General features: G+C 43.8%; 2 protein-coding genes and 1 long non-coding RNA gene across 4 annotated transcripts; all 3 read right to left on the bottom strand.

The window, feature by feature from the left end:
* Positions 1-668: 668 nt before the first annotated feature.
* On the bottom strand, positions 669-1612 carry LOC120685961. The gene is made up of 3 exons (XM_039968110.1): positions 1229-1612; positions 1062-1122; positions 669-931 (listed from the first exon to the last, which is right to left on the bottom strand). The coding sequence occupies exons 1-3, from the start codon at positions 1530-1532 to the stop codon at positions 925-927; spliced, it is 372 nt and encodes a 123-aa protein (XP_039824044.1). The 5' UTR covers positions 1533-1612; the 3' UTR covers positions 669-924.
* Positions 1613-12075: 10463 nt separating this feature from the next.
* On the bottom strand, positions 12076-13743 carry LOC120686294 (jacalin-related lectin 10-like). The gene is made up of 3 exons (XM_039968493.1): positions 13382-13743; positions 12826-13243; positions 12076-12710 (listed from the first exon to the last, which is right to left on the bottom strand). Exons 1-3 carry the CDS (start codon positions 13660-13662, stop codon positions 12471-12473), a joined length of 939 nt encoding a protein of 312 aa, XP_039824427.1. The 5' UTR covers positions 13663-13743; the 3' UTR covers positions 12076-12470.
* A 5710-nt stretch (positions 13744-19453) lies between these two features.
* LOC120685897 lies at positions 19454-22761 on the bottom strand. 2 transcript variants are annotated; one of them, XR_005679862.1, is made up of 7 exons: positions 22553-22761; positions 21926-22392; positions 21079-21783; positions 20906-20995; positions 20549-20684; positions 20342-20415; positions 19454-19779 (listed from the first exon to the last, which is right to left on the bottom strand). It is a non-coding gene; the product is annotated as an uncharacterized LOC120685897 (long non-coding RNA). The 2 variants fall into 2 exon arrangements; XR_005679861.1 differs by lacking the exon at positions 20342-20415.
* Positions 22762-24579: the final 1818 nt, after the last annotated feature.

The following is a 24579-nucleotide window of genomic DNA, read 5'->3' as shown; positions in this document are numbered from 1 at the left end:
GTGCGGAGAGCACCACACGAGATGCGAAAGAACATCAATGGGAGAAAGAGAAAGGAGACAGGACGTTCTCTGAGCTTCACCACACCATAGTCGTCGGGAGTACCCGTGCTCCTCCCTCCATTCATTCGCCGGTGGCCGCCGTCCGCCGACGCCGGGAACAGAAGGGAGGAGCCTGCCATCGAGCGTCAAACTGCCTTTACTAACTGGGCCAGTTTCTCTCAGAAACAGGTTTGGTTGGGCCAGTAGGCTTATCTCTCTTCTTCTCTAAAGGAAACTATTTAAGCGGGCTTGACGATATTTTGGTGGGCCTCACGATTCAGGCCCCACAGAAAAAACTAGGTATAGTTGATGGATTAACTTATACTAATTATTGGTTTTGGTAGGTAAAAAAAATAAAATTGGCAATGAATGAATGATTCAATTATATTTTGCGAGTTTACGAAGTGAAAGCAAAATCCAATAAGTAGTAGCGACTACCACATGTGAACGTAGTATATGAAGTCTGGTTATTATTTTCATATGTAGAAAACAGTTTAAATATATTTTGTGGGTGGATTCAACTGAATACTACGTGGGTAGAACCTGAATAATATGCAGACTGCACGTGGGCCCTGTATGAACAATACATGTAGGATCAACATGTATACTGATTCTTTTAAGATGTATGGACAGCAAAGGAAGATGTATGGACAGGCAAGGATTTCAACTGAGTCGGAAGAAAAAGAGAGTCAAAACCCAGCGCACAATGACAAATTACAAGACACTAAATGAAAAAGAAAAAATATGCAATAGAGCTATGAATAGCCTATGTTGCAGATCGGGCATGGTTCCACTCCAAATTAGCACAAAAAATCCTTCCTGGCCTTGATATGGTGCAAGAATCAGACTGTTTATTTGGAATAGGCTGGGTTGCCTTATTTGTGTCTACCTTCTGCAAAGATAAAGGAATTTCAAACACCAAACTGAGTTGCTTACTTGCCTAAATCCGACCACTATCCATTGGATCAAATTTCTGTTCACCCAAAAGAAATAGGAAACTAAATTTCAGAAGTGAATCTTGCCTTGCATTTTGAGGAAGATGAGGGGAGGGCACAAAAACCAGGTACTGCTCGTGCTTCTCCACTGCATCATGCAACTGATTATCTGAATCATGCCTTGACGGCGACTCGGTGAGGATATGAGGGGTGAAGGCGATATAGGAAACTGAGAAAGGGAGAAGAACACGTACCAAGGCTTCGAACTGCTTCTTCTTGCCGGAGCTGTCGTGACGCTTGGCGTTGGGGTCGGACGGGGGGCCGCTGATGGAGAACCCGTCGTGCTGGTGCTGCTAGTGGCCGGGAGCCGCGGCGCCGCCGGTGAAGGCGGAGGAGATGAGGGCAGCGCCAGGGCCATGCTGCCATGGGCGCGTACTTGCGCAGTCGGCCGTGCTTCTTGCGCATCAGCTCGCCCATGGCCAGAGTGTTGCCCACCGGTGCGCCTGGCGCTCTCGCGCCCGCACCCGCGGCGGACTGCGGCAGAGGCGCGTACAGCATGGGCGCCGAGGGGTGGTTGTGCTCCGTCTCCCCCACGATCTAGTTGAACGAGAGGAGGAGATGGCGTCGTGGCCGCCTGCTGCTGCATGAACAGCGGTGGCGAGCAGGGGGAGCGGGACATCGGGTGGTCGTCACGCCGGCGGCCGGTGCTAGGGTTTCGTGGAGCGCAGCATCAGGCATGAAACTACGCGAGCAGGCAGCGCCGGGGGTGGGGGGGCAACAACGCCAGTGGCCACCAGCGGGGCCGCTCGCGCGGCACAGTGGCCAGTGCCGGATGCCGACGGGGTACGCTCCTGGTGCCGCACCATAGCCCGGTGGCGCCGTCGCTGCCCGCCACCATCTCGCGCGGTGAGGCGGCGGCACGGGGATGGGGCAGCGGCGGGAAGGAGGAGAGAGCCGGTGGGGGAGGGGAGGCCGTGCGAGCGCCGTGCTGCACCGGAGCGCCGAGGATGAGGGGGAAAGGAGGACGACGGCGCAACCAGCACCGGCGCCGATATTGGTTGCCGTGTCGGCGGCGGGGACGGGGGGAAGGAGGAGGAGGAGGAGCAGCCGGGGACGGGGAGGAGGAGGAGAGGTGGGTCGGCGGCGGGGAGGAGAGCAGGGGAGGATGGGATGGCGGTGGGAAGGAGGAGGCGGGCGGCGGCGGAAGGGAGGAGAGCCGTACGATGTGCATCAGACGATGCAAATTTTTTTAGCCGATGTAGACGAATGGGAGGCCGAGGAAGCGTGCGTCTTTAACATATAGAAATAACAAGGGCCTCACAATTTGGAAATCAGACCCACATCGACACCACCTTCACTTGCTAATGGCCCCAAATGATATGAACCATAAAAAATAAACATCAAACGCAAAAAAAAACTAGTGCACAAAAGAGATTCGAGCCCAACAATGGAAAGTGACCATGGAATATTATTTCCTGTTTACGGGAGAGCACTGCAAAGTATAAAACCATCCAAAATCAACAAGTCCACAACACTTAACATTTTGGTTAATAAAAAGTAGATAATTGAATATCATGAACAAATTATACATACGATGAACATGATGAGGGTGAACATTTTTTTCGATATAGAGAATAAATACGTCCACACCAACAACGAACAATTTAGTTCACGCAAACAAATAAAAATAAACAAAATAACTGCATACATGAACAAATAAATTCTACATGAAGAACAAATATGTTGAGATCACGAACAAAACAATCATTACATGCGAACAAAATATATGCACAAAGCGAACAAGTTTAAAATAATTTGGAGAAAAAAGAAATGAAAAGAAAAGATATAATCTAAAATAAAACACAATTAAAGAAAAATAAAAGAGATAAATTCTTATAGGTGCAAAGTATGTACACATTGCAGACAAGTAAGTATATAAACAAAATAGAAGAAAAAAAGGTAAAGAAAAAGAGTAAATAAATAAAAGGTAAAGAAACTAAAATTTGAAACAAGAAAAGAGGAAAGAAGATGAATTGAAATGGAATAATAAAAAAAATAAAGGAGAAAGAAAAGGAAAGAGAACTAATGAACAGGCCACAACTAGCCCAGATCCCTCCTAACTTCCTAAGCAGCTGGCTGAAAAGCTCTCTAACAAGCTAAATTCACCCCCACTTTCTGCGTGAGCTCCCCATTAGCATGGGCCAAATGTCGAAAACGGGCCGAAATTAATGTGGAGCTTATCTCCCACGTCCTCCGGTGATGCCCGGCGATTTTGTCGCCCGAGCAACATATAACTGTGGCGATGATGCTCTGCCACCCTACGCCCCTACATGAAAATGTGAGAGGCAACTACGACTGTTGTCCGCTGAAAATAGGTTGTTGGTATCAAAATCAAACCAGTATCTCGAAAACAAATTATCTGGAGAATGCCAAAACAAAGTTGACAACCATAAAACTGTGTTGATTCCATATGCTTAACCTGTTGGAAGCATCAAGTATGCACAAATTTGTACACGTCCTTGACTTAGCTTTTATAACCGAGATGCTTGGTAGATATAAGTCTAATCCAGGTGTACCACTAGAAAGCGGTTAAGAAAATCTTGCATTACCTGAATGGCACTAAAGATTACATGCTCATATATAAGAGAACTGAGAACTTAGAGGTAGTCGGCTATTCAAATGTTGACTTTGCAGGTTGTATTGACACTAAAAGGTCGACATCGGATTATGTCTTCACACTTGGGAATTGGGCAATTTAATGGAAAGCCTCGAAACATACAATTACTAGGCACATACGATGAAGCTGTAGGGAAATCTCTGTGTGGCTTAAGGGATTTATCTCGGGACTAAGAGTGGTAGATAGCATAAGTGAACTACTAAAGTTGTACTGCGACAATAAGACCGCAATTTTCTATGCTAGTAACAACAAGTCGAGTGGTGGTGCCAAGAACATCGACATCAAATATTACTTTATGAAAGATAGAGTAAAGGATCATACTATTGAGTTAGAGCATATAAGTACTAAGGAAATGCTCGTAGATCCACTAACAAAAGGCTTACCTCCCAATTTTTTCGTGAACCTATTATCGGCATGAGATTATTGGATAGCCAGTGATCTTGGAGTTAAAAGGGATATAAGTCAACCATCTCTCATTATAATAAGTGGTTTTGTGCATTGTGGACCATCGTATTGCAGTGGGATTATTTAACTATTGCAGCACATTGTCAATTTACATAACTCTACTTTAAGAATGGCATCAGTTATTGGCTTTTAGACCAAAAGGGAGAATGTTGGAATATTTCGGTGGTCAAAACACTGAGGGAGAAAAAGGGAAATGGGAAAAATAATAAGAACGTAATAGGACCCATTTTGCGCGTGCAACCAACTCATGGTTGCGGCCCAGGTTGCCAACGCCAAATAAATAGTGAGGCCCCGACGCTAATGGAGTCTAGTCTAACCTAGCCAAAACCCTAGATACCACGCTCCAGCCGCCCGATCCCTGGTGGCGCTGGAGCGACTTGAAGGCTGCTGCCACCTTGCTATCGGCATCCCAGGCCAATGAGGTGGAGTCTAGAAGGACGACGGTACCTGCGACCTTCTACGACTATGCTGAGTACAACTCCGGGAACGACTACGTGAATACCTACGTCAACCCCATCACCAACCATGGCCGGATCTACATCGACGATCGCTTCGGGTCTAGATCTAAGCTGTACTCGTGTTTATTTCAGTTTGTTCTTACGTTGTTAGGTGCTAGATCCTGTATAAATTCTAAAGTTGAGTTTAGGTTTTAAATTTTATCTATTGAAGTTGGTATCTCTCAGAGGTTGTAACATAAATATAGTTGTATGGATTGAAGTTCTCGACAACCACCAATGGACTGAGGCAAGCTACCGAGATCATAAACCCAATTCAGCTCTAGAGTTCTTAGCTTCTTAAGCCTGCCAACATACTCACGTATAGTTTTGACCTTTGCAATCAATAAAATGAAGAGACTGCAAGTTCCAACAGCCTGAGATAGCGCTCCTGGAAGTGGAGCTTTCTGCACTTAACAGTGTATTTCAAAGTAGTTTTTTTTAAACGAACTAGGCAGGAGAGCTACCGATTATATTAAAAAGAGAAAACAACGCCAGGGGCACCACCACAACCAACGACACCACCATCACCGGCTAACACGACCTCACAACAACTCTCAAACTCGACTTAAACAACTAGTTGGATTGGGACATCAACATAGTTGTAGCTCAACTCAACTCCATACAGAACCACCACGCCACGCCACCACTACCCAAGAACAAGCCGACAAGCAGCCCACCTCGCGAGCATCGTCGTCCTTATGATGTCCCATGCCAACCAGCCGCTGCCATGAAGAACTGGCCGCCGTAGTCTACTACAAGCCAAGTAGCCACCACGACTCCACCATGCCGCTGTCATCTTTGGATCACGCACACACAATCGTCGATCTCCTAACTCCAGCCTTATGTTGGCAGAAGTCAGCTGAGCCCACCACACCACACCAAAAGAGCCACTGCCATGCAGGACCCCTCGTTGAAGTACCGCGGTCACACCATGCACACCAAACATCTCGAACAGCATGCCGGATCTTGGAACTCCGAGACAACACCTCGTCTAGGTCGGATTGGGATATCGACCTAGGCCTCAACTCAAACGTGTGGGAGCCTCACCACATCTATTGCCACACACCACTCCTTGGACACCGCCTTAAAGCGCACGAGGGCCTCACCACTCCCGCCACTGGACTTTCCATGGATCCGAGCTTGCTTTGCCATCGAGGGTGACATAGTACCACCGAGCCGCTCCGAAACCTCACCTTTGTCATGCAGCTACTGGAATCTCTACTGCACCACCTGGGTGGATAAAAAGCCTCCAGAGACATGACTCGTCCTCACTTCCTAGATCAGATTGGGACATCGACCTAGGCCTCAATTCACTCTACCGTGTCGGATTGGGTCGTCGACCAGAGCCCCTACACACCCTGCCTAGTTGGATTGGGTCCTGACGCGATCCACACTAACACAAGCAAAAATTTCTTATTTAAAGGAGAAAAAAATGAAGAGAAGAGGTAGCACACCCTGTTGATGGCCATTGCATAGACTGGCATAGCCTTCGACAAGGTCATGTTGCTGAAAGCACCGCTGATGCCAGCCCAAGATGGGTTGGGTTTGTTGGAAATATGCCATAGAGGTAATCATATTTCCTTGTATTCATGATTAATAAAGTATTCCTTGAATATCCATGGATGACAACTTGTATTGATTAATGCTTATGTGAAGTATTTGTGAAACTCTTTACTTGTATGGATATTCTAAAATATTTCTAGTCGGAGTTCATGTGAGGACACACATGAATATTAGACTAGCACATGTATTAGTTGATTGACTACATTTCATAAGTCATCGATATGGGGATGTCAAACTAACAATGTGGGCTCATGTGAGACATAAGACTGAATTGACCCAACACGAGATGATGATTTCTCATTACACAATATGTACGCTGTGTCCTAAGACCTGAGATCGTCGTATGTACTCAAGATATGAACCGACTTATATAGGAGCCATCAAACGCTACACCGTAACTGGGTAGTTATAAAGGTTGCTTTCGGGTCTGTCAAGAAGCATGCTGTGAGACATAGTCGGTCAAGATGGAATTTGCCCCTCTCTGCAAGAGAGAGATATCTCTGGGCCCCTCGAGTGATTCGGATCAGGAAATATATGGCCATGCTGGGGTTAAGAGTTAACCAAGGATTCCGAATCACATGATCGAGAAAGAGTGGTTGGCTTGAAGCTAGACCAAATATCGTGAGGCAAAGGGAACATCATGTATAAGATTGTGACGGCTCGACAGATATGATTCGCGCACGCATAGGAGTTGACACGTCTTGCTAGAGACCGCTATCAACTATTGGCGAGTAGGAGTACTCGGGCCATGTCTATTCGTGTGTGTGCCCATAGGGTCACACACTTAAGGGGAAAAAGCCTAATGAGGATGAGATCCAAATTAGACTGGGCTTAGATGTACTAATGGGCTTCAATATGCTCATTAGGGGACGCCAAAGGTGGGGCCCATGGGAGCCCACCAAAGGGAGCGCCTCCAGGCCTATAAAAGCAGGGGTGGCGAAGAGGAGGGGGGCGCCCAACCTTGAAACTCTAGCCGCCCCTCCTCCCTGCAGTTGGCGCCCAAGCCTCCTTCTAGTGCATCAGCCCTAGTTCGTTCTCGCAGATCTAGGAATCCGGAGTGCGAAGCTTCTTTCCGTACATGTGGACTTCGTGGAGGTGCTGTGTTTGCTCACAAGGACGAGCCGTTCGTGAGGTGGTTCACGCAACTGCACTGCTGGCTTCCATCTGCACTACACCGACGCACTACAGAAGTTCCGCAACCGCGCGGCTAGTGGTAATTCTGTGATCTATGACAGCAATGTTCCTTGGTTTATGTGGTAGAAAAATTTTGTTTTGCTACCCATATCCCTATAGGGTTTTCACCCGCAACATCCGGCACGGGGAGGTGGAGAGGTGCAAAAGGATGCCTCCAAGGAAGGAGCGGCGTCCGCAGACGTCACCATCCAAGCTTTCGCCAACACCTCAGCCAAGGCCCAGAGGAGGGGCAGCAGTAACCAAAACGGCATCCCCATTGTCATGCGCAACACAAGTGTTGCTCGCGCCCCTGCGTGTGCCATTGCTGCTGGGCCGCATGCACCACCGCCGCGACTACCATCAAAGCGGCAGAGCCAAGCGCCTTCGTGCCGCACGCCACCAGCACAGCTACCATGGCCGTTGGCGCCGCCATCACCTCCACGGCTGATGCCTTTGCAGCGGCCGAGCCGAGTGCCGTGCCGCGCACCGCTGCGGCTGCCGTGGCCTTGGGCGCCGCTACCATGGGTGATACATAAACAACACCACACAAAGCAAAGACGGACCCTGACGGTGATACATAAAGCAGAGACGGATAGATGTATTTCAGAGTTATTTGTGGTAAACACCAATGGCGTTGAGGAATCGACCGCCACGTGCATAGAAGCCCACGATAGCGCTGCCTGCTGGTTCAGTGATGCTGAAAGGTGTTCCTTTCGGCGGTGTCAAAGGAACACCATTCGCCATCGTTCAAACGTTGAGCACGGCGCAAAATCCAATGATAGTAAGCTCTACGATTCATGTGTCACCACGTAACTCGTGCAACCTTGTCGTTATGACACCGGTTGCCAGACTGAAAGCTCCAGTACCTCCGACAATAGCCCAGGTACCTGGCCTTAGTGGATCTGGTATACCCATCACCTGAAGTGTGGACCCCTTAAACCTACATCCAACAGTATTTCAATTAATGCAATGCACCATGCTTACAATTGAGCTGAAAGTATGCTAGGTAAATACTCTTGTTCTAATATGAGAGTAAGGTGCCATAATTATGCATTAGATTACATTAATCATGTATAGCGTACTAACTCAATAGTTTAGATAATTTCAAATATATTATTAGTAGTGGAAAATGATGGTTCCCTAGATCCTCAGATAAATGCAAATGCATTAGAATCAGAAAAGTAACATCTACTTATGCATTTGATTGGCTCCGCACCCTTCTCTATGCAAATATTTCTTGGCATTTGATGTTGCTTTAATTAGATAGACTTTACTACAATTTAAATGAACAGTTTTTGCGGGACAAAATATGAAAGCTAAAACACCCAAAAAAACAGTACAACCATAATACCACATGGATCTTGTCTTGGTTAATTAATTAGAAACACTATCTTAAGATGATCTTACCGAAAGGGCAAGAGGGAAAGCATCGACGGAGTATAGCTCGGTTCTCTGGAGGCTTTGATATGTGGTCCTCTCTAAGGCACTTCCTCATTTGGCAGAGTTATGACTGCTTTGACACGGAACCTTAGTGGATTGTCATAGGTTGGTCAGTTGGTGAATCTTTGTAAAGACCTCGTAGTGAACCCCTTGCCACTTACCAAAAGAAGTGTTTAAGGGTCTTGTGAACCCGGGTTATACAGGGGAACATGAATTGTGGTGAAAGTGTACGATCTTTGCAGAGTGTAAAACTGATATATTAGTTGTGCTCACGGTCAAGAGTGGCTTTAACCCTCACATGATAATTGAACTTGAATAATAAATTAATGGGAATTTGGCCTTCTTACCCCTTTTTCAATCTCTAATTGTGATTTTGCTCTCATTTTTTGAGTTGTGCAATTTTACCCCCATTTTATTGAAATGAAGACTCTGTTTGCCCCTTCTTTTTACACCGTAAGGTGTATGTCCAGTAAAACAAATAAAATAAATCGGAGAAAAACTATAGGCACTGAGAAAATACATTTATGCCCTTAACCCTATCCTCATCTCTCTCCCTCCACATTCCACAGATTCAGTTTTGCAATCCCGATCTCCTACCCTAACCCTAGTAGGCGGAGGCGCTGGATCTGGGCGAGCGCGCGACAAACCAGACCGGCGGGCATGAGCGCCGCGCGCGTCGGGGCGTGAGGGCGGTAGCAGCAGGCGGAGCGGCAGCATCAGGCGGAGCGGCAGCAGCAGGGTGGCAGCAGCAGGGGTGGAAGTAGCTAGAGAAAGTTCATTTCAGAGAAAGTTTGGTCATTTTTGCTAGTTATAAAAGAGAGGTCCATTTTAGCATTAAAAAACCAACAAAGAAAATGTAGAAAAGATATGGAATTAGCATCGACTTGCATCCTACAGCCCCAACTTGAAGAAAATCAAGATTAAAATCTCCCCCCTTTTCGATTTTCGGGCAGCACCTCCCCCGTGCAAACAATGGCTTGTCGAGAGGAGGAAGAAGGTGGCACATAGATTTTAGGATCATTTTTAGGGGCGGGTGTTGGCATCATCCGCCTCTAAAAATCCCAATTCCAGGAGCAGGTGATGCCATCACCCCCCGTATAAATAAGCCCCATTTGTCGGGGCTGATGATGGTGCATTTTAAGAGGACATGGCATGGTAGGTAATTTTACCCAACTCCTCCAACTCCAAAGATTGGTGGAGCACATCTTGAGAAGCTCCATATAAAAAGGTGGTGTGGAGCTGTTTTTGGAGTAGAGTGCTCCCAAACAAGCCCTTACTCTCTTGCTTATGTTTTGAACATTGTCTTTAATATATTTCACTTTTGATGTCTATCATATGTGTGTCAACTAGATCCTAGTGCACATATGTGATGCATCTGGTTTTTCCCAAAATTGGGTGTAACATTCTCCTGCCAGCGAAAGGGATTTTTTTAACCTCAGCCTGAAATGGAGCCATAAATGGCTATAAATATATACTTCTATATACGGATAGATGTTGAAAAAAGTCAATCCAACATGTACTAAATAAAAAAAATCAAAACTCAACCTATTATCGTATCACTAAATCTTGAAAAAAATCTATCATGTATGTGGGTAAAGATAGAAATAAATAAATCAAAATTATTTCTCGAAAGAAAAGGAGCCCTAGCCATAAATATATGCTTCTATTTATGCGTAGATGTTGAAAGAAAGTCAATTTAACTTGTACTAAACAAAAAATCAACACCTACCTATTATTGTACCAATAAATCTTGGGAAAATATCTATCATGCATGTGTGTAAAGATAGAAATAAAAACAAATCTTCTTCTCTCTCCTTCGTAGATCTAGAAAATTATTTACTTAGGAAGGAGGTTAAAACTTATAGATTGAGTCCAAATGATATCGTAATCTTACTTATAGGTTGGTCAGTTGGTGAATCTTTGTACAGATCTCGCAGTGAATCCCTCGCCACTTACCAAAAGAAGTGTTTTAAGGGTCTTATGAGCCCGGGCGATACAGGGGAACATGAATTGTGGTGAAAGTGTACGACTTCTATAGAGTGTAAAATTGATATATTAGTTGTGCTCACGGTCAAAAGCGGCTTTAACCCTCACATGATAATTGAACTTAAATAATAAATTAATGGGAATTTTGCCTTCTTACCCCTATTTCAATCTCTAATTGTGATTTTGCCCTTATTTTTTGAGTTGTGCAATGTTACCCCCACTTTATTGAAATGAAGGCTCCATTTGCCTCTCATTTTTACACCGTAAGGTGTATGGCCAGTAAAACAATTAATACAAATCAGAGAAAAACTATAGGCATTGAGAAAAGATGTTCATGCCCATAACCCTATCCTCATCTCTCTCCCTCCACATTCCACAGATTCAGTTTTGCAATCCCGATCTCCGTCACTAACCCTAGTAGGCGGAGGCGCTAGATCGCGCAACAAACCAAACCGGCGGGCGTGAGCGCCCCTACCTCGCGGGTGCGAGCGCCGCGACAGGCCAGCGCGCGTGGGGGGGGGTGGAGGGGGGGTGGTAGTAGCAGGCGGATCGGAAGCAGCAGGTAGCGCGCGGCAGCAGCAGGCAGAGCGATAGCAGCAGGTAGTGCGCAGCAGCAGCAGGGGTGGAAGCTGCTAGAGAAAGTTCATTTCAGAGAAAGTTTGGTCATTTTTGCAAGTTATAAAAAGAGAGGTCCATTTTAGCATTAAAAAACCAACAAACAAAACATAGAAATGATGTGGAATTAGCATCGACTTGCCTCGTACAGCCCCAACTTGAAGAAAATCAAGATTAAAAATCTCCCCCCCCCCTTTTGATTTTCGGGCAGCACCTCCCCCGAGCAAACAATGGCTTGTCGAGAGGAGGAAGAAGGTGGCACCTTGATTTTAGGGTTATTTTTAGGGACGGGTGTTGGCATCATCCGCCTCCAAAAATCCAAATTTCAAGAGCAGGTGATACCATCACCCGTCCGTAAAAATACGCTCCATTTGTAGGGGTGGGTGATGGCGCATTTTAAGAGGTAGGTCAAATGCTACAGTAATCTCGCTCTTTTTGTGGAAGCGGATTATTTTTGACTCATCCCTGAAAAAAGGGGCGTTGCTACAAATCGGTTTTTTTTGTAGTGTGAGTGCCTACTCGATAGCACGGCGGCGATCCCAGGCCTTGAAGGCTCTAATACCAATTGACGTTGCGATCACAGCTGCGTGTTGCCGGAGCCGAAGAAGAACAAAACAGACGCACACACTCACGCCTGATTGCCTGAACACGAGGAGTTTGTGCTGCTCAAAGACAGCAGATTTTCTGACCCTTGGATTGCAATATATAAAAATGAACTTAAAACCAACTAAGCCGTGGCCCTGATCGCGCACGACGTCGCGTACTGCACGCTCCCGGAACAGCTGTGCCATCCCATGGCCATGTAACGTGCAGTGCGCCCTGCAACAAAAACTCTTTAAGGACTCGGGCTACCTTTGCATGGACGGAGCATGCATCAGGTGCCTACAGATGTGCTCATCGTGACAGACTGACGAGCTCAGCTTATTTTCAGCAAAGCAAACTAGCTAGGAACATGTGAACGCGCAAGAATTATCTAACAATCGCCACATCTAATTTATTGTACGGGAAACAAAACAACACCACACAAAGCAAAGTTGCACCCTGATGGTGATAGATAAAGCAGAGACGGATAGATGTTTCTCATAGTGATTTGAGGTAAACACCAATGGCATTGAGGAATGGCCCGCCACGTGCATAGAAGCCCACGATAGCGCTGCCAGCTGGTGCACTGATGCTGAAAGGTGTTCCTTTCGGCCAAGCCCATGGTCCAAAAGTCCTCTCGTTGGTAACGAGTTTGAACGAGGTTATGTAAATGATATCGTCAAAGCGGTCGAATGTTCCAGAAATTTCCTTGACGAACTCGTTGGAGCCGAGATCCATCTACATACATGAAGAGAAACACAGATTCATCACATATCGACAAAGCCAAGGCAGTCATCTTCAGATGGATAATGAAACTATTGACTATTAAGAAAGGACAGAACAGAAAACTCACAGGGTGAGCAGTACCACCGGCACCACCCCATGGACCTTCAGTGCATCTCCGGCCAGATTGGTCAACGTAAGAAAATTCAATTGAATCAATAGCACTGCTACTGCGGATGGTGACACTTTCTAGACGACTTGGTAATTCCTTTACGTCCAGTTCAGTCCCTTCGTTTCCACCACATAGTCCAGCCTTTGTGACAAGGCTCTGAATAGACGACCCTGGTTCTCTCACCGTTTGCACTTTGAGCACGGGGCAAAATCCATGGATAGTAAGCTCTATGATTCTCGTAGAACCACGTAACTCGAGCCACCTTTTGTTTATCACACCGGTTGTCATTCTGAAATCTCCTGTACCTCCGACAATAGCCCACTCACCTGTTACTGTATCGGGTGTACCCATCACCTGAAGTGTGGACCCCTTAAACCTACATCAAAGGGTATTTCAATTAGTGCCATGCACCTGGCTTACAATTGAGCTGAAAATATGCTAGGTAAATTTGTTCTAATATAAGAGTAAGGTGCCATAATTATGCATGAGATTACATTAATCATGTATACTGTACCTTTCATTCTCAAACACAAGGCTGAATGTACTGTACCACTGACCACCTTGGGCATGCAGGCCCTGTGCGCGAGCGACAATTTTCGCATCGATGCTAGGACCATCGCGTACTTCCCAGTTGCAGGCAACAATGGATCCAAACTTCTCACTTATGGTAACGGAAAATACCTCGTTTTGATCCGGGCCTGACAATATCTGGAAGAGGTACACATGGAATTTGAGCTCGTTGCACTCCGTAAGTGCAGAACAAGGAGTGATTTGGAAATTTGGATCGTTTGCCATGGTTGCGTTGTTGGTGGATGAAAACAGTCTAGGCTTCCTCTACAACAATGTAATGAATGGTTATGGTGTGACTGATGCCTGGTGCAGTCTATTTATAGAACGCTTTGGGTTGCAATTTGCTCGGGTTGAGGTTTATATAAATGATCTGGCTGCCACTTGCCAAATGGCTTTCATGCAAACGGCAAGCATGCAGTAGTTGCTCACAAAAGAATAGCATAGCAACCCATCTGGTCATTAATGTAATATTCTAAACATTTTCACTTAATTTGAACCTACTGCAAAACATCGGACTCTCACGCCATAAACCAATACCTTCAGTTCACAATATAAATTCATACAATATCCCTAAGACTTATACAAATATATATATATATATATATATATAAGAACAGTAAGGTGAAGTACAAATATTTATTAATAGTTTTATGTTGCGGATGTGACCTCGGGATATGATATCAAATCGGCGAAGGATGGCCTCATCTTGCACGGTGGATGATTGAATGGTTGAACCCACAAATAATTTTTTTATTTGTAGGGTGCAAATCAAGCATAGGGTTGAACTAAGGTCAATCTCAGTGGAGAGTGGCATCGCATAGTTATCAAGACTGTGAACTAGGTAACCAAGTCGAAGGAGTGTCATGGTGATGACACTGCTTTTACATCCCATGACACTGCTCTTACATCCCATGACACTCCCTCTTTTCCCATGTCAGCAAATTTTATGCCCATGACACTCTCATTGAGATTGGCCTAATCGTAACTCAACTGGTAAGGTTCTTTGTGCTGGTATCTGCCCATCCGAGTTCTACATGGGTGCTCGTATTTTTCTAGATTTATTTCAGAAATTAACATGCGCTATTCTTTCACTATCAGACGATGTGGCTGTCAGTAGCAAGGCACCTTTGGCGTCTCGTCAATCTCGAGGATCACCAATTCGATTTCTCAAAGATGCAGCTTTTGGTCTTCCACAGCCTTGCAGTGGGACGGATATGTTTGGACAATGGCTGATGAGTGTTTCTAATGAATTGAAATCGCTGAGCGCTACTGCTACATGTTAGTCTTTGTGGTTGTGTCGAAATGCAATTATATTTGAAAACAAACAATCTTCTTTTGTTGCAGGTTATCTTCACAATTTCGCACTGGCTACGTACATAGGCTATCCTCCAACGGCCTATCATACAGGACTTATTAGCAGTTGAGGCATCGCAGCGGTTGGCACAAATGACCAAAGTGTTTTTACCCGGGCACATAGGTGGCTGTCCTATCTCTACGGATTGATAGCCATTAGAGTGTCAGTCTCTTTTCCTGGGCGGAGGTCTGGAATTTTCAAACACTGTTGTATTGCCTCCCATTACTTGAAATTAATAAAGTTTCCTATGAAAAAGAGTATTATTGGCTTTTAGATTAGTGGAATAATGATAATGAGCTGGTTTGCGATTTGATTGTTCAGTTAAATTAGTGGAATAATGATAATGATAACTGCAAAATCAAACCGTTAAAACTATCTTCCTCTCTACTGCTGCTGCTTCTTGTGCATCCACATCGTAATGCTCTGCACGCACAGGGTTGGCTATTAGTCATCTAGATCTTGCTTGTATCTGCGTACTATACAATATGTAAGGCACATGTGTATACTCTGCTACTACCGTTGACAAAGGACCGGGCCCTAAAAGGGTTGGACTGTAATTTTATAGAACTTTGAGCTAAAATTATATAAAGGCCGGATTGGATTATAAAGAGATCTCTAGGGTCTAGGCATGATCCGTTACCACCCCTGCGTTTAATTTGGAACATATATATATATATATATATATATATCAATCTCATACCACAAAGTCGTGAGATCATCTCCCTACATATAGTCCAACAGCCTATGATGTAAAATTGGACCAACAATTAGTTAACTTACAACTGGCCTGGTGACTCATATAACATGAGATCATCTAATACAATTAGATAACCGTCTGCCACAAACCGCAACGCATTATATACAACTAGGCTAGTTGATTCATATAACGCGGTTTTGATGACATCATAGAGGTGATATCATCTCCCTGCAAAACCATGACGACAAGATACACGCAGTATTCAGTTGAAATAATGGTACGGTCTGCAACAGAAAATTTTTATGTTCAATATGAAGAGACTTAATTATACAATACGTACATAGATGATGCAGAATAAGTTTTTCTGTAGACAGGCCATCTAACTAGCCACCCACAGAACCGGCAACCTGTGCTGGCGCTCCAATCCGATCCAGCCTTCCCACCTCGGCCATATCCTGGCAGCGTTCATTAATTGCACGTGAGCCGACTGCAGGATCCAGCCGAGCCAACCCCAACGACCATGCACGTTAAAATAATTAACTTAGCCGTTTAAATTAAGGACGTTGATTAGGTCACGACGTGATTCGGGGGATTCGAAATTCGTGTTGCAGGGTGCATGCATGCAAAGCATATGTGGTACACGTACGCACATAAATCAGCAAGCGGATTGTGGGTTTGACGGGAATATATGAACCTGGTTACGTAGTTCAGTCGTGGGTTTACATATACCATAAGTTTATGTGAAGCTGTCCCAAGGAACCGGTTACTACAATGGTGAAACCTATTTACTATGATTGATTTTGTTATGATAATTTGAATGGATTGAGACCATAGTTAGAATAATAATTATGATAATTTAAATGGATTAATTCTATAGTTTATCTTGAATTAGATATGACAGGAGTAAATGCACAGTTTGGTGTCGGGCGTTTCCAAGGAACACGGCGCATCATGAGACCAATTTATCTTGAAATAGTTATGACAATTTGAATGCATGAAGAGACTCACTAGGATAAGGGCCTACAACGATGGCAAATGACTATAATGACAGCAGTATTTGTGACTCTAGATGAGATACTTTCTTTCTAAACTAACATGTGAAAAAGGATTTAGTCCTTGTTGATAACCCCGACCAGGACTAAAGGATCCTTTAATATGTGTTGGTGTTCTCAACTAGGACTAAACGGTCTCCCTTTAGTCAGGGTTGGTATTACCAACCATGACTAAAGACGAGGACTTCTAGTCCCGGTTATTAACACCAACCGGGGACTAAAAGTCATCGATGTTTATAAACTTTTGACTCGGCACTAAAAGGACCATTATTAGTGCCGTAACTAAACTCTACCAATACAAATACGGTAGATGGATACATGTCTATGTACTAGTGGAATAACCAACTAATCAATTTCTTTTGACTAATATTTAATGGGTTTATTTAACTAACATGTTAGGCTAACGGGTCGAGGTCAATGGCACTGCCACGGCATAGTATTTTCTAGATCGAGAACTTGTTTGTATCTGCCTACTATATAATATGTAAGGCGCAAGTATATACTTTGCTGCTACCATTGACATCTTATGCAGACGAATCAATAATCTTGAGATCTATGCAAACAATGATGACCTCAATTATATAACAACGTGCATTGAGATCTCAATCAAATTTCAATCAAGGAGATCTAAACAATGTAAGTATGAACATATGTTTAGTATTAATGAATGAATTATATATAGGGCGGCTTGCATAGAGATCTGAGTCGGAAAAAAAAGTTTAGTTAAGCTTCTTGGTAGTATATTTTTACAAGGACTTTGCGTGGTAGGTCGGCCATGGCATGCGGATCTCTGCTAAAAAGAAAGCTACTTGGGGCCTGTGTTTTTACTAGGACTTCGTGGTAGTTAGGAAATTAAAAGGATATAGTCGTAGGTAGTTTAATCTTTTGGTAGAGCATTATATACTAATCATATATTTGTCAGTTAACTAATAATTATTTGTCCAATTTGACGAAGTCTATTTGGAAACAGGAATATTTATCTATCAAAATGCATTCGTTAGCCGGAGTAATACCGGACCCATGTCCGTCTTCACGTAAGCTACTACGGTGTAGCACTCAAAAGAAAATTTTCAAATGTATATGTCGGTAACCTCGACCCCGCGGTGATGACACTGTCTTTCGGGGGGACACATTGCGGTACAAGTACGTCACCAATAGGCTAGTCGCAACACCAACATTTTCGGTTGATACGAACACAGCACTTGGCACAGGCAGCATGCTCGTTGATATGCTTTCAGTGCAACAACGGCTACGCTGACTGCGCCAAATGCGGTGTTCGCATTAACCGAAAATGCTAGTGTTGCGACCAGCCCATTGGCGACGTCCTTATAGCGCATCGTGTATCCCCGAAATATAGTGTCGTCATAGTTGAATGGAGATTAACGACGTATACTTGTTTCAAAATAAAGATTTTTTAATGATTTCAATGTGAGTCTGAATAAATACATCACTAGAGTATCAAAATAATCCAATCATAATGCAAAAAATTCTATTATACTTCTTTCAATAATTTATTATAAAAAATTTACTTTACATATATGATCATATATACAAGTAAATCACATGAACTCTCTAAACTCATTCTAAAAATTTCCACTGTCCACATATACTCATCTCATTCAAAAAATTAAAAAATATACTACGGTCATTTCTAATATATACAAAATGATTGAAAAATATCTCTATAAATTATCCACATTCAACCTAGCCATAAAAGCTTCGCTCAAATTGAAGTCATGGGTTCTATATACCTCAAATCAATGAATAAATCAAATAAATCATGCTCATTCACACTATATCTAAAATCACAAATTTCTTTAACTATGGAGCATAAAACGAAGCATGAAGACAATCGATAAATAGAGAATGAAGTTGCAAACTTTTGACGCACTTGGATGACTAGAACACTCACTACAACTAGAAAAAATGGCGGCACCTCTCTAAGGGGAAGAAGAACCCAAGCTTGAGCTGCTATGGTGAAATGGCGCTGGCTCAGGCTCGGGAGAAAGAAGGCGCCAATTTATAGTAGGCGCATTAGTACCGGCTGGTGGCTCGAGCTGGTTCTAACGCGCCATATCTAGTACCAGCTAGTACTAAGTTTCCTGGCGGCCATTTAGTACCGGCTGGTGGCTCTAGCCGATACTAAATTGTCACTAGCCGTTGCAGACGGGTGTCGGGGCCTGTCGGTGGCGCACGTTAGTACCGGCTGGAGCCACCAGCCGGTACTAATCGGCTCCCATGGCCACAGTTCATTTGGCCCGGTACTAAATTTGCACGTTAGTACCGGGCGAAGCCGTGACTGGTACTAACGGCCGCGGACGGATGTGCGTTTTTCCAGTAGTGTCTGCACCCCAGTATGTTGATTGGCTTGATGAACATGGCGAGCATCCTCACCCTGGAGAGTTGATCATCCCAAGAATCAGAGTTTATCAAGTCAACAGCGCAGCGGCTCAGTGTGCTGCCTTGGATGGATGTTGGGTCCGGCCAGCATTTCTGGGTATCTTGTCATTTTTGCACATTTTGTGCGATACAAAATGCTCCGCCAGGATGAGAAAATAGCCATATCACGTAGATGGCACCTTGACAGAGAATTAGGCAATAGAACAAGTCGAGTGCTGGAGCCAGGCACTACGTCAGAATACCATATTAGTGACGGCTGTAGACCCATATTAGTGACGGCTAAAATGCACGTCACTAAATTTACATCACCACATCGGTGACGTGCAAACACCCGCACTAATAACTCACAAAAGTGACTGCTGTAGAATTCGCGCCACTAATAACACACAAAGGTGACGGCTGTAGAGTTTACGCGTCACCAATAACACATAAGAGTGACGGCTATTGATACACACGTCACTAATAACGAAGAAAGGTGACGGCTTTAGAAATTACGTGTCACTAATAAGAAGATATCAGTGACGTAGCTGTACCAACACGCGTCACCAATGTTGAATTAAAAAACAAAAAAATTTAATGCAGGCGTCAATTGCCCATCATTTGCATTCCATCATACAAAACTAACATACACTTTGACCGTTCTAAAGAAGGCTTTACAGAGCATCTCTATACACTTTGAATCAAAGTACAGTGCCAAATAACAGCTAGCAATTTCTTGCAAGCTTGTTGGTGTCTCTTGATTTCAACAATTTGTATTCACTCTTGTAGCTTGACGTCCATAGCAGTTGTGCCATTTCTTTACTCCTTCAAATTCTTGGCACATATTGAATTGTTGAAATCTGTGAAGCATATATCATTTATTATTAGATCCTTCTCTGAAATTGGACAATATTATGAATATTAAGTAACAGACCTCTCATACAAAAAAAATAACAAGACAAGCAGAATAGTAGGATTTGCTCATATAAAAACCATGTTCTGATGGCAAGAAACTTGAATTTGATAACATTTCACCGATTACAGGTAACCTGTTATGTCAAAAATAGCTCACTTTACACAGTACAATTAGATTCTAGCATGATTCCTATGCAATGCAAAAGAGTTTTAAATCAATGCAGTTATCTTATCTTATAAATTATGCTTATTTTGTATAGCTTGGGTACTGTGCTGCTACATGAGGATACGATAGAAATCTGAGTTGTTTTGCTTTCATTACTGAAGTTTTCAGGGTAAGCAATTGAGCATACCATAAACAATTTTTAGGACTTGCATTGAGATGTAGGAACAGAAATTGTTGGATGCCGATTCTAGTATCACTATGGAAAGAACATGCTTAAAACTAATGGAACATAAGCGTGTAAGCATTGCTAGGGTAATTTGAACCATTAGTTGTACAATTACTCGTGAAAGCTGGCTTTTAGACTTGCCAAAAATGTTTCAAATCCTTTGACTGTCGTAATATTCAATGAGTAGCTCTGCAGCAGAAAAGGTAAGTCAGTTTTCTTTTATAAGCAGGAGGAATATGTGGTATTGTTACGCCATCCAATACATCCTCAACAACGCAATGGATAATTCAAAAGCTGCATATTCTAGGTCATAGTTGCTTACCTCCAACACAACAGCGATGACTCCTGCTCCTGCTGCGGAGTGGCAGGGGACTCTGGAGCAATAGCAAACTGGAGGCCCATCCCTGGGCTGACTGTAGGATGAAGGCTACCTCTGCTGCTGCCAGTGCAGCCTCTTCCTGCAGACAGACGAAGCCCTAGAAGTTAGATGGTGGTTTCACACATCAGCAACAAGTAGATTACCTGGAGCTATAGACTGCTTTATTTACTGCATCAATACTGTAGTGATTTTTTTTTCAATGGTTATAAAAAGGATGCAGCTGAATCATTATGATGATTTGGAGTAATTATTTTTCATGGCCAACAGATGATGCCTACAAGATTGAATCAATTAAGGTACCTGTCTTTGTCGCCAGCGATGCAAAATACTGAAGATCAAAGCCATAATATAGGACGGCAGCAGAAATGCAGCAGCTCGCAGCAAGAAAAGCTGCAAAGGCGCAAGTCAATTTGGAACAAAATGTCTGAAATGATTGCAACAATTACTAAAAGAAATACAATGAAATAACTTACTCGATGTCTATGGTTGTCTCATCTGGTTCAACACGAGGTGGTGCAGTGTAACCAGGCTTGTATTCCTACAAGTACATATAGCTCGTCAATAAAGATACATGCACATGTAGAACAATAAACAACCTTTGGAGTTAAAAAAAAGATATATTCGGTTTATTCTGATAATAGAATGAGTCTTAAGTAACAGAGAGATGTCAACACAGGGTCTAATATTCAGATAACAAATAGTAGAATATGAAGGATGTTAATCTTTCATTTAAAGTCAGCAAGGGCGTAACTAACCCATTTCCACTAGCTGGAAGAGTGCTGCTTCTAGCATATATTTTTAGAGTGTTATTACAATTACTCATGAATCAGGGTAGAGAGAAATTTGATGAATGATAATTACCATCAATCAGAGTAACAGAGGAATTGGGAATTGCATATAATAATTTAGTTACTACAGTTCATGTTCATCACTAAACAGCTTGTGAACTCATAACAATAATGTATGGTCTTCTCACCTGTTTGGGCTTATAATGCAGCGCTCCATCACTTGGAAATGGCAATATTAGACATGGCAAAAGTGCTAAATATTTTGTGACTAATAATTAATTAATGATTGTGACGAAACATAGAAGAGCACAAAAGAGTAGGGTAACCATGGTGGCTGCAGCAGATTCATCGGCACATATATACATAACATGAATCAGAATTTTCTGCTACCTGAAATTAACAACACAGGTGAAATTAAAGTAACAAAACTTCAGAGAGCATATTGTAAACTTAATTAAAGATCACAACAGCATCTATAGCAGTGGTTTGTCAGTTACATATACATCACAACAGCATCTATAGCATCAAATACCTGCTAGCTGCTTCTCGCCCTGATGGAGGGAGGAGGGGGCCTTTGCTGCTCGATGGATGAAGTGGCTGCTGCTGCTCGATGGAGGACAAGGAGAGGCGGCATATGCTACCAGAGGGTAGTGGAAGAGCCGAACAGGGAGGGCGACTACCTGGTGCCTCCATGGATCTCGTTGGCAACGTCTGGTCATGAGCGGCCAAGGAGGAGGCGCGAGGCATGGCAGCCGACTGGAACTGACGTGAGGCGCATCGGAGCACCACGAGGTCACAGGAGGGTTGAGGAAGGCAGCGACCAGAGCTAGGGTTCGGACCCTAACTTGTTGCACGCTCGCATGATCCCGTCCCTTGCGGTGGGGTGCGAGCAGGATTCCGTCTCGCCGGCGGCGCGAGCGGAAGATCCCCTCCCTACTGGAGCGCCGAGGAGAATGCCCGGCGGCGGCACACGGAGGAAGACGAGTTCGAATGCGAAAGCTGCTAGATGTGGATGCGAAAGTTTGCTAGTAATATCAGTAAACAGTAAAAGGACGACTCGCTCGCGGAGGGCGCGGCTGCGGAGGCGATGGATCTCGGCGTTCCTCCCGTGGAGTGCTGAGGCGGAAGCGGGTGAGAGAGAGCTGTGGGTGCCATGTACCTCGCAAGCGGTGGCGGCGGCGGGCTCCACCTTCCTCTCCGCTCTTCTCCTCCTCGGCACCTCCTCCTTCCGGTCGGCGGTGTCGGAGTCTGCCATGGAGTGCTCCTGAGCGATTAGGGTTGAGAGGGAGGAGGCGGGCTGCGGCGTAGAGGGTCAGAGGTGGTGGCGGCGCCTGAGGGAGGGAGGCGGAGGGAGGAGACGGTGGGGGTGGGGGTTGGGGGAGGGGCGGGTGGGCGGCTGTTTTGGGCCGTGTGAAAGGCCGTGGCGGCCCAGGCCAGGTTGTCCATAAAATTTTCATTATGCCTGTTTTGTGTGAAAGTCTATCAAAAATAATTAGTAATATTATTTTAGGGATTCGCAAACAAGCAGCCTCCCTATGAGTAGTCTATATTTTTGTGAAGTTGCTATGAGAGGTTGATTTAATATGTAGGGAGAAAAGTCTCCCCATCCCACATCAACTAGCAATGTGGTACTAAACCTCCCTCCCTTGCTAATGGGCTTTACGTGCCTTTAGCCCATTAGGGAACACACGAATGGGCCCTTGAGGTCCATTAGAGATTTATGTACTTTTGATAGACTTAGCCCATTTAAAATTCGGAATTAATTATTTTCGAAATTAAAATATTCTAGAAAAATCTAGAATTCATATTTAAAGTCCGAAGGAAAAATCCTAGAAATATATTGGGACCTAATGAACTCAAATAAAATATTTGGAGCTCATGAGAAGATTTGGAAGAGCCTCTAAAAATTAGAGTTTGCTCTAGGGAAAATGGGAAAAGAATCCAGAAAAATCCGGAAAATTCCCGGGAAGAACTTTTGATGATAGAACACGTTTTGAAAGGTTTTCACACTAAACAACACTATGCATGTGACATAAATGCATCACTAGAAGAACAACATCATTTAATTTGAAAAACAACCAATATTTATTTTCTTTTACACTAAATTCTATGTGAAGAAAAATAAATGTTGAGAAAATTTTAAAATTGTGAGAAAATTGTTGTTATATTTTAAATTTTAATCACATCCTGAAATTCAAAAATTTCAGGTTGTGACAGAACTACCCCCCTAAAAAGAAATCTCGTCCCGAGATTCACAAGGCTAGCAAGAGATAAATGTTTCGGTGGATAGCATCCAACACATATTAAATTTTCTTCTTGGTCTTTTCCTCTTACAATACCTCTGTAGATATGCTTCTTTATTCTCTGCAACTCACATCAAACACTTTATGGATACTCAATCTAACTCCTACTTTAACCATCCATTCTTTCATCGGTTTTGTTGGCCCTTCTCTTGGCTTGTTTTACCAATTTATTTCTTTGGCCGCTTGCTTCTTTTAGACTGAAGATCTTTGGAAGAGGTATTCCAATCCTCGAGGTTTATAGTCTGAGTACTGTCTTCATCTTGGGCGACTTCTTCTAGGACTGAATCTTGGGTGGATAACTTTCTCTTGATATCTGAATGTTAACGTTGTCTTGCTTCTGCTGTCATTAAACTATCCTCTTGGAGACATAGACGACCATAATGCTCGCAACACTGACATGTCCCCAAAGTCTTATTATCCTCGTGTTGTTCCTCTATTAGTGGCTTTGGTGCTTCATAGTTCCTCTTACGCTTTTCATTGTTCTATGCTTCAGCAACTTGCCTCTTTACTGGTCCGGTGGGGACTTCTGCCTTGGTCATCTCCATGTTACTTGGGGTTGGTGTTTTAGACTGCAACCTTTCTAGTAAGACACGAGATTGCATAGCTAACAGCTCCTCTTTATCGAACGCTGGCAGACCAGTTGGGACTTGATTATTACAGTTATCAGGGTTGTGGCTCCTAGAAAATGAGGCTTGCTTTGTGACATGCTGTTGGATGTTGACCCTGATTGAAACAATCGCTTGTGCTCCTTGAATTTGTGCTGAAATGTTGAGGTCTTATTTATTGGCTCTATCTTTTCGATTTCTGTTGGGACTTGCCATCTGGAGGTAACAGAAAGGAAAAGAGGTCATTCTTGGCTTCAACTTGCTTCATCTGTTAACCG

The sequence above is a fragment of the Panicum virgatum genome, chromosome 8N (genome assembly GCF_016808335.1).
Source record: "Panicum virgatum strain AP13 chromosome 8N, P.virgatum_v5, whole genome shotgun sequence".
Taxonomy (NCBI): Eukaryota; Viridiplantae; Streptophyta; class Magnoliopsida; order Poales; family Poaceae; genus Panicum; species Panicum virgatum.
The sequence above is the reverse complement of the archived record's forward strand: the minus strand, read 5'-3'. Positions and strand labels throughout refer to the sequence as shown.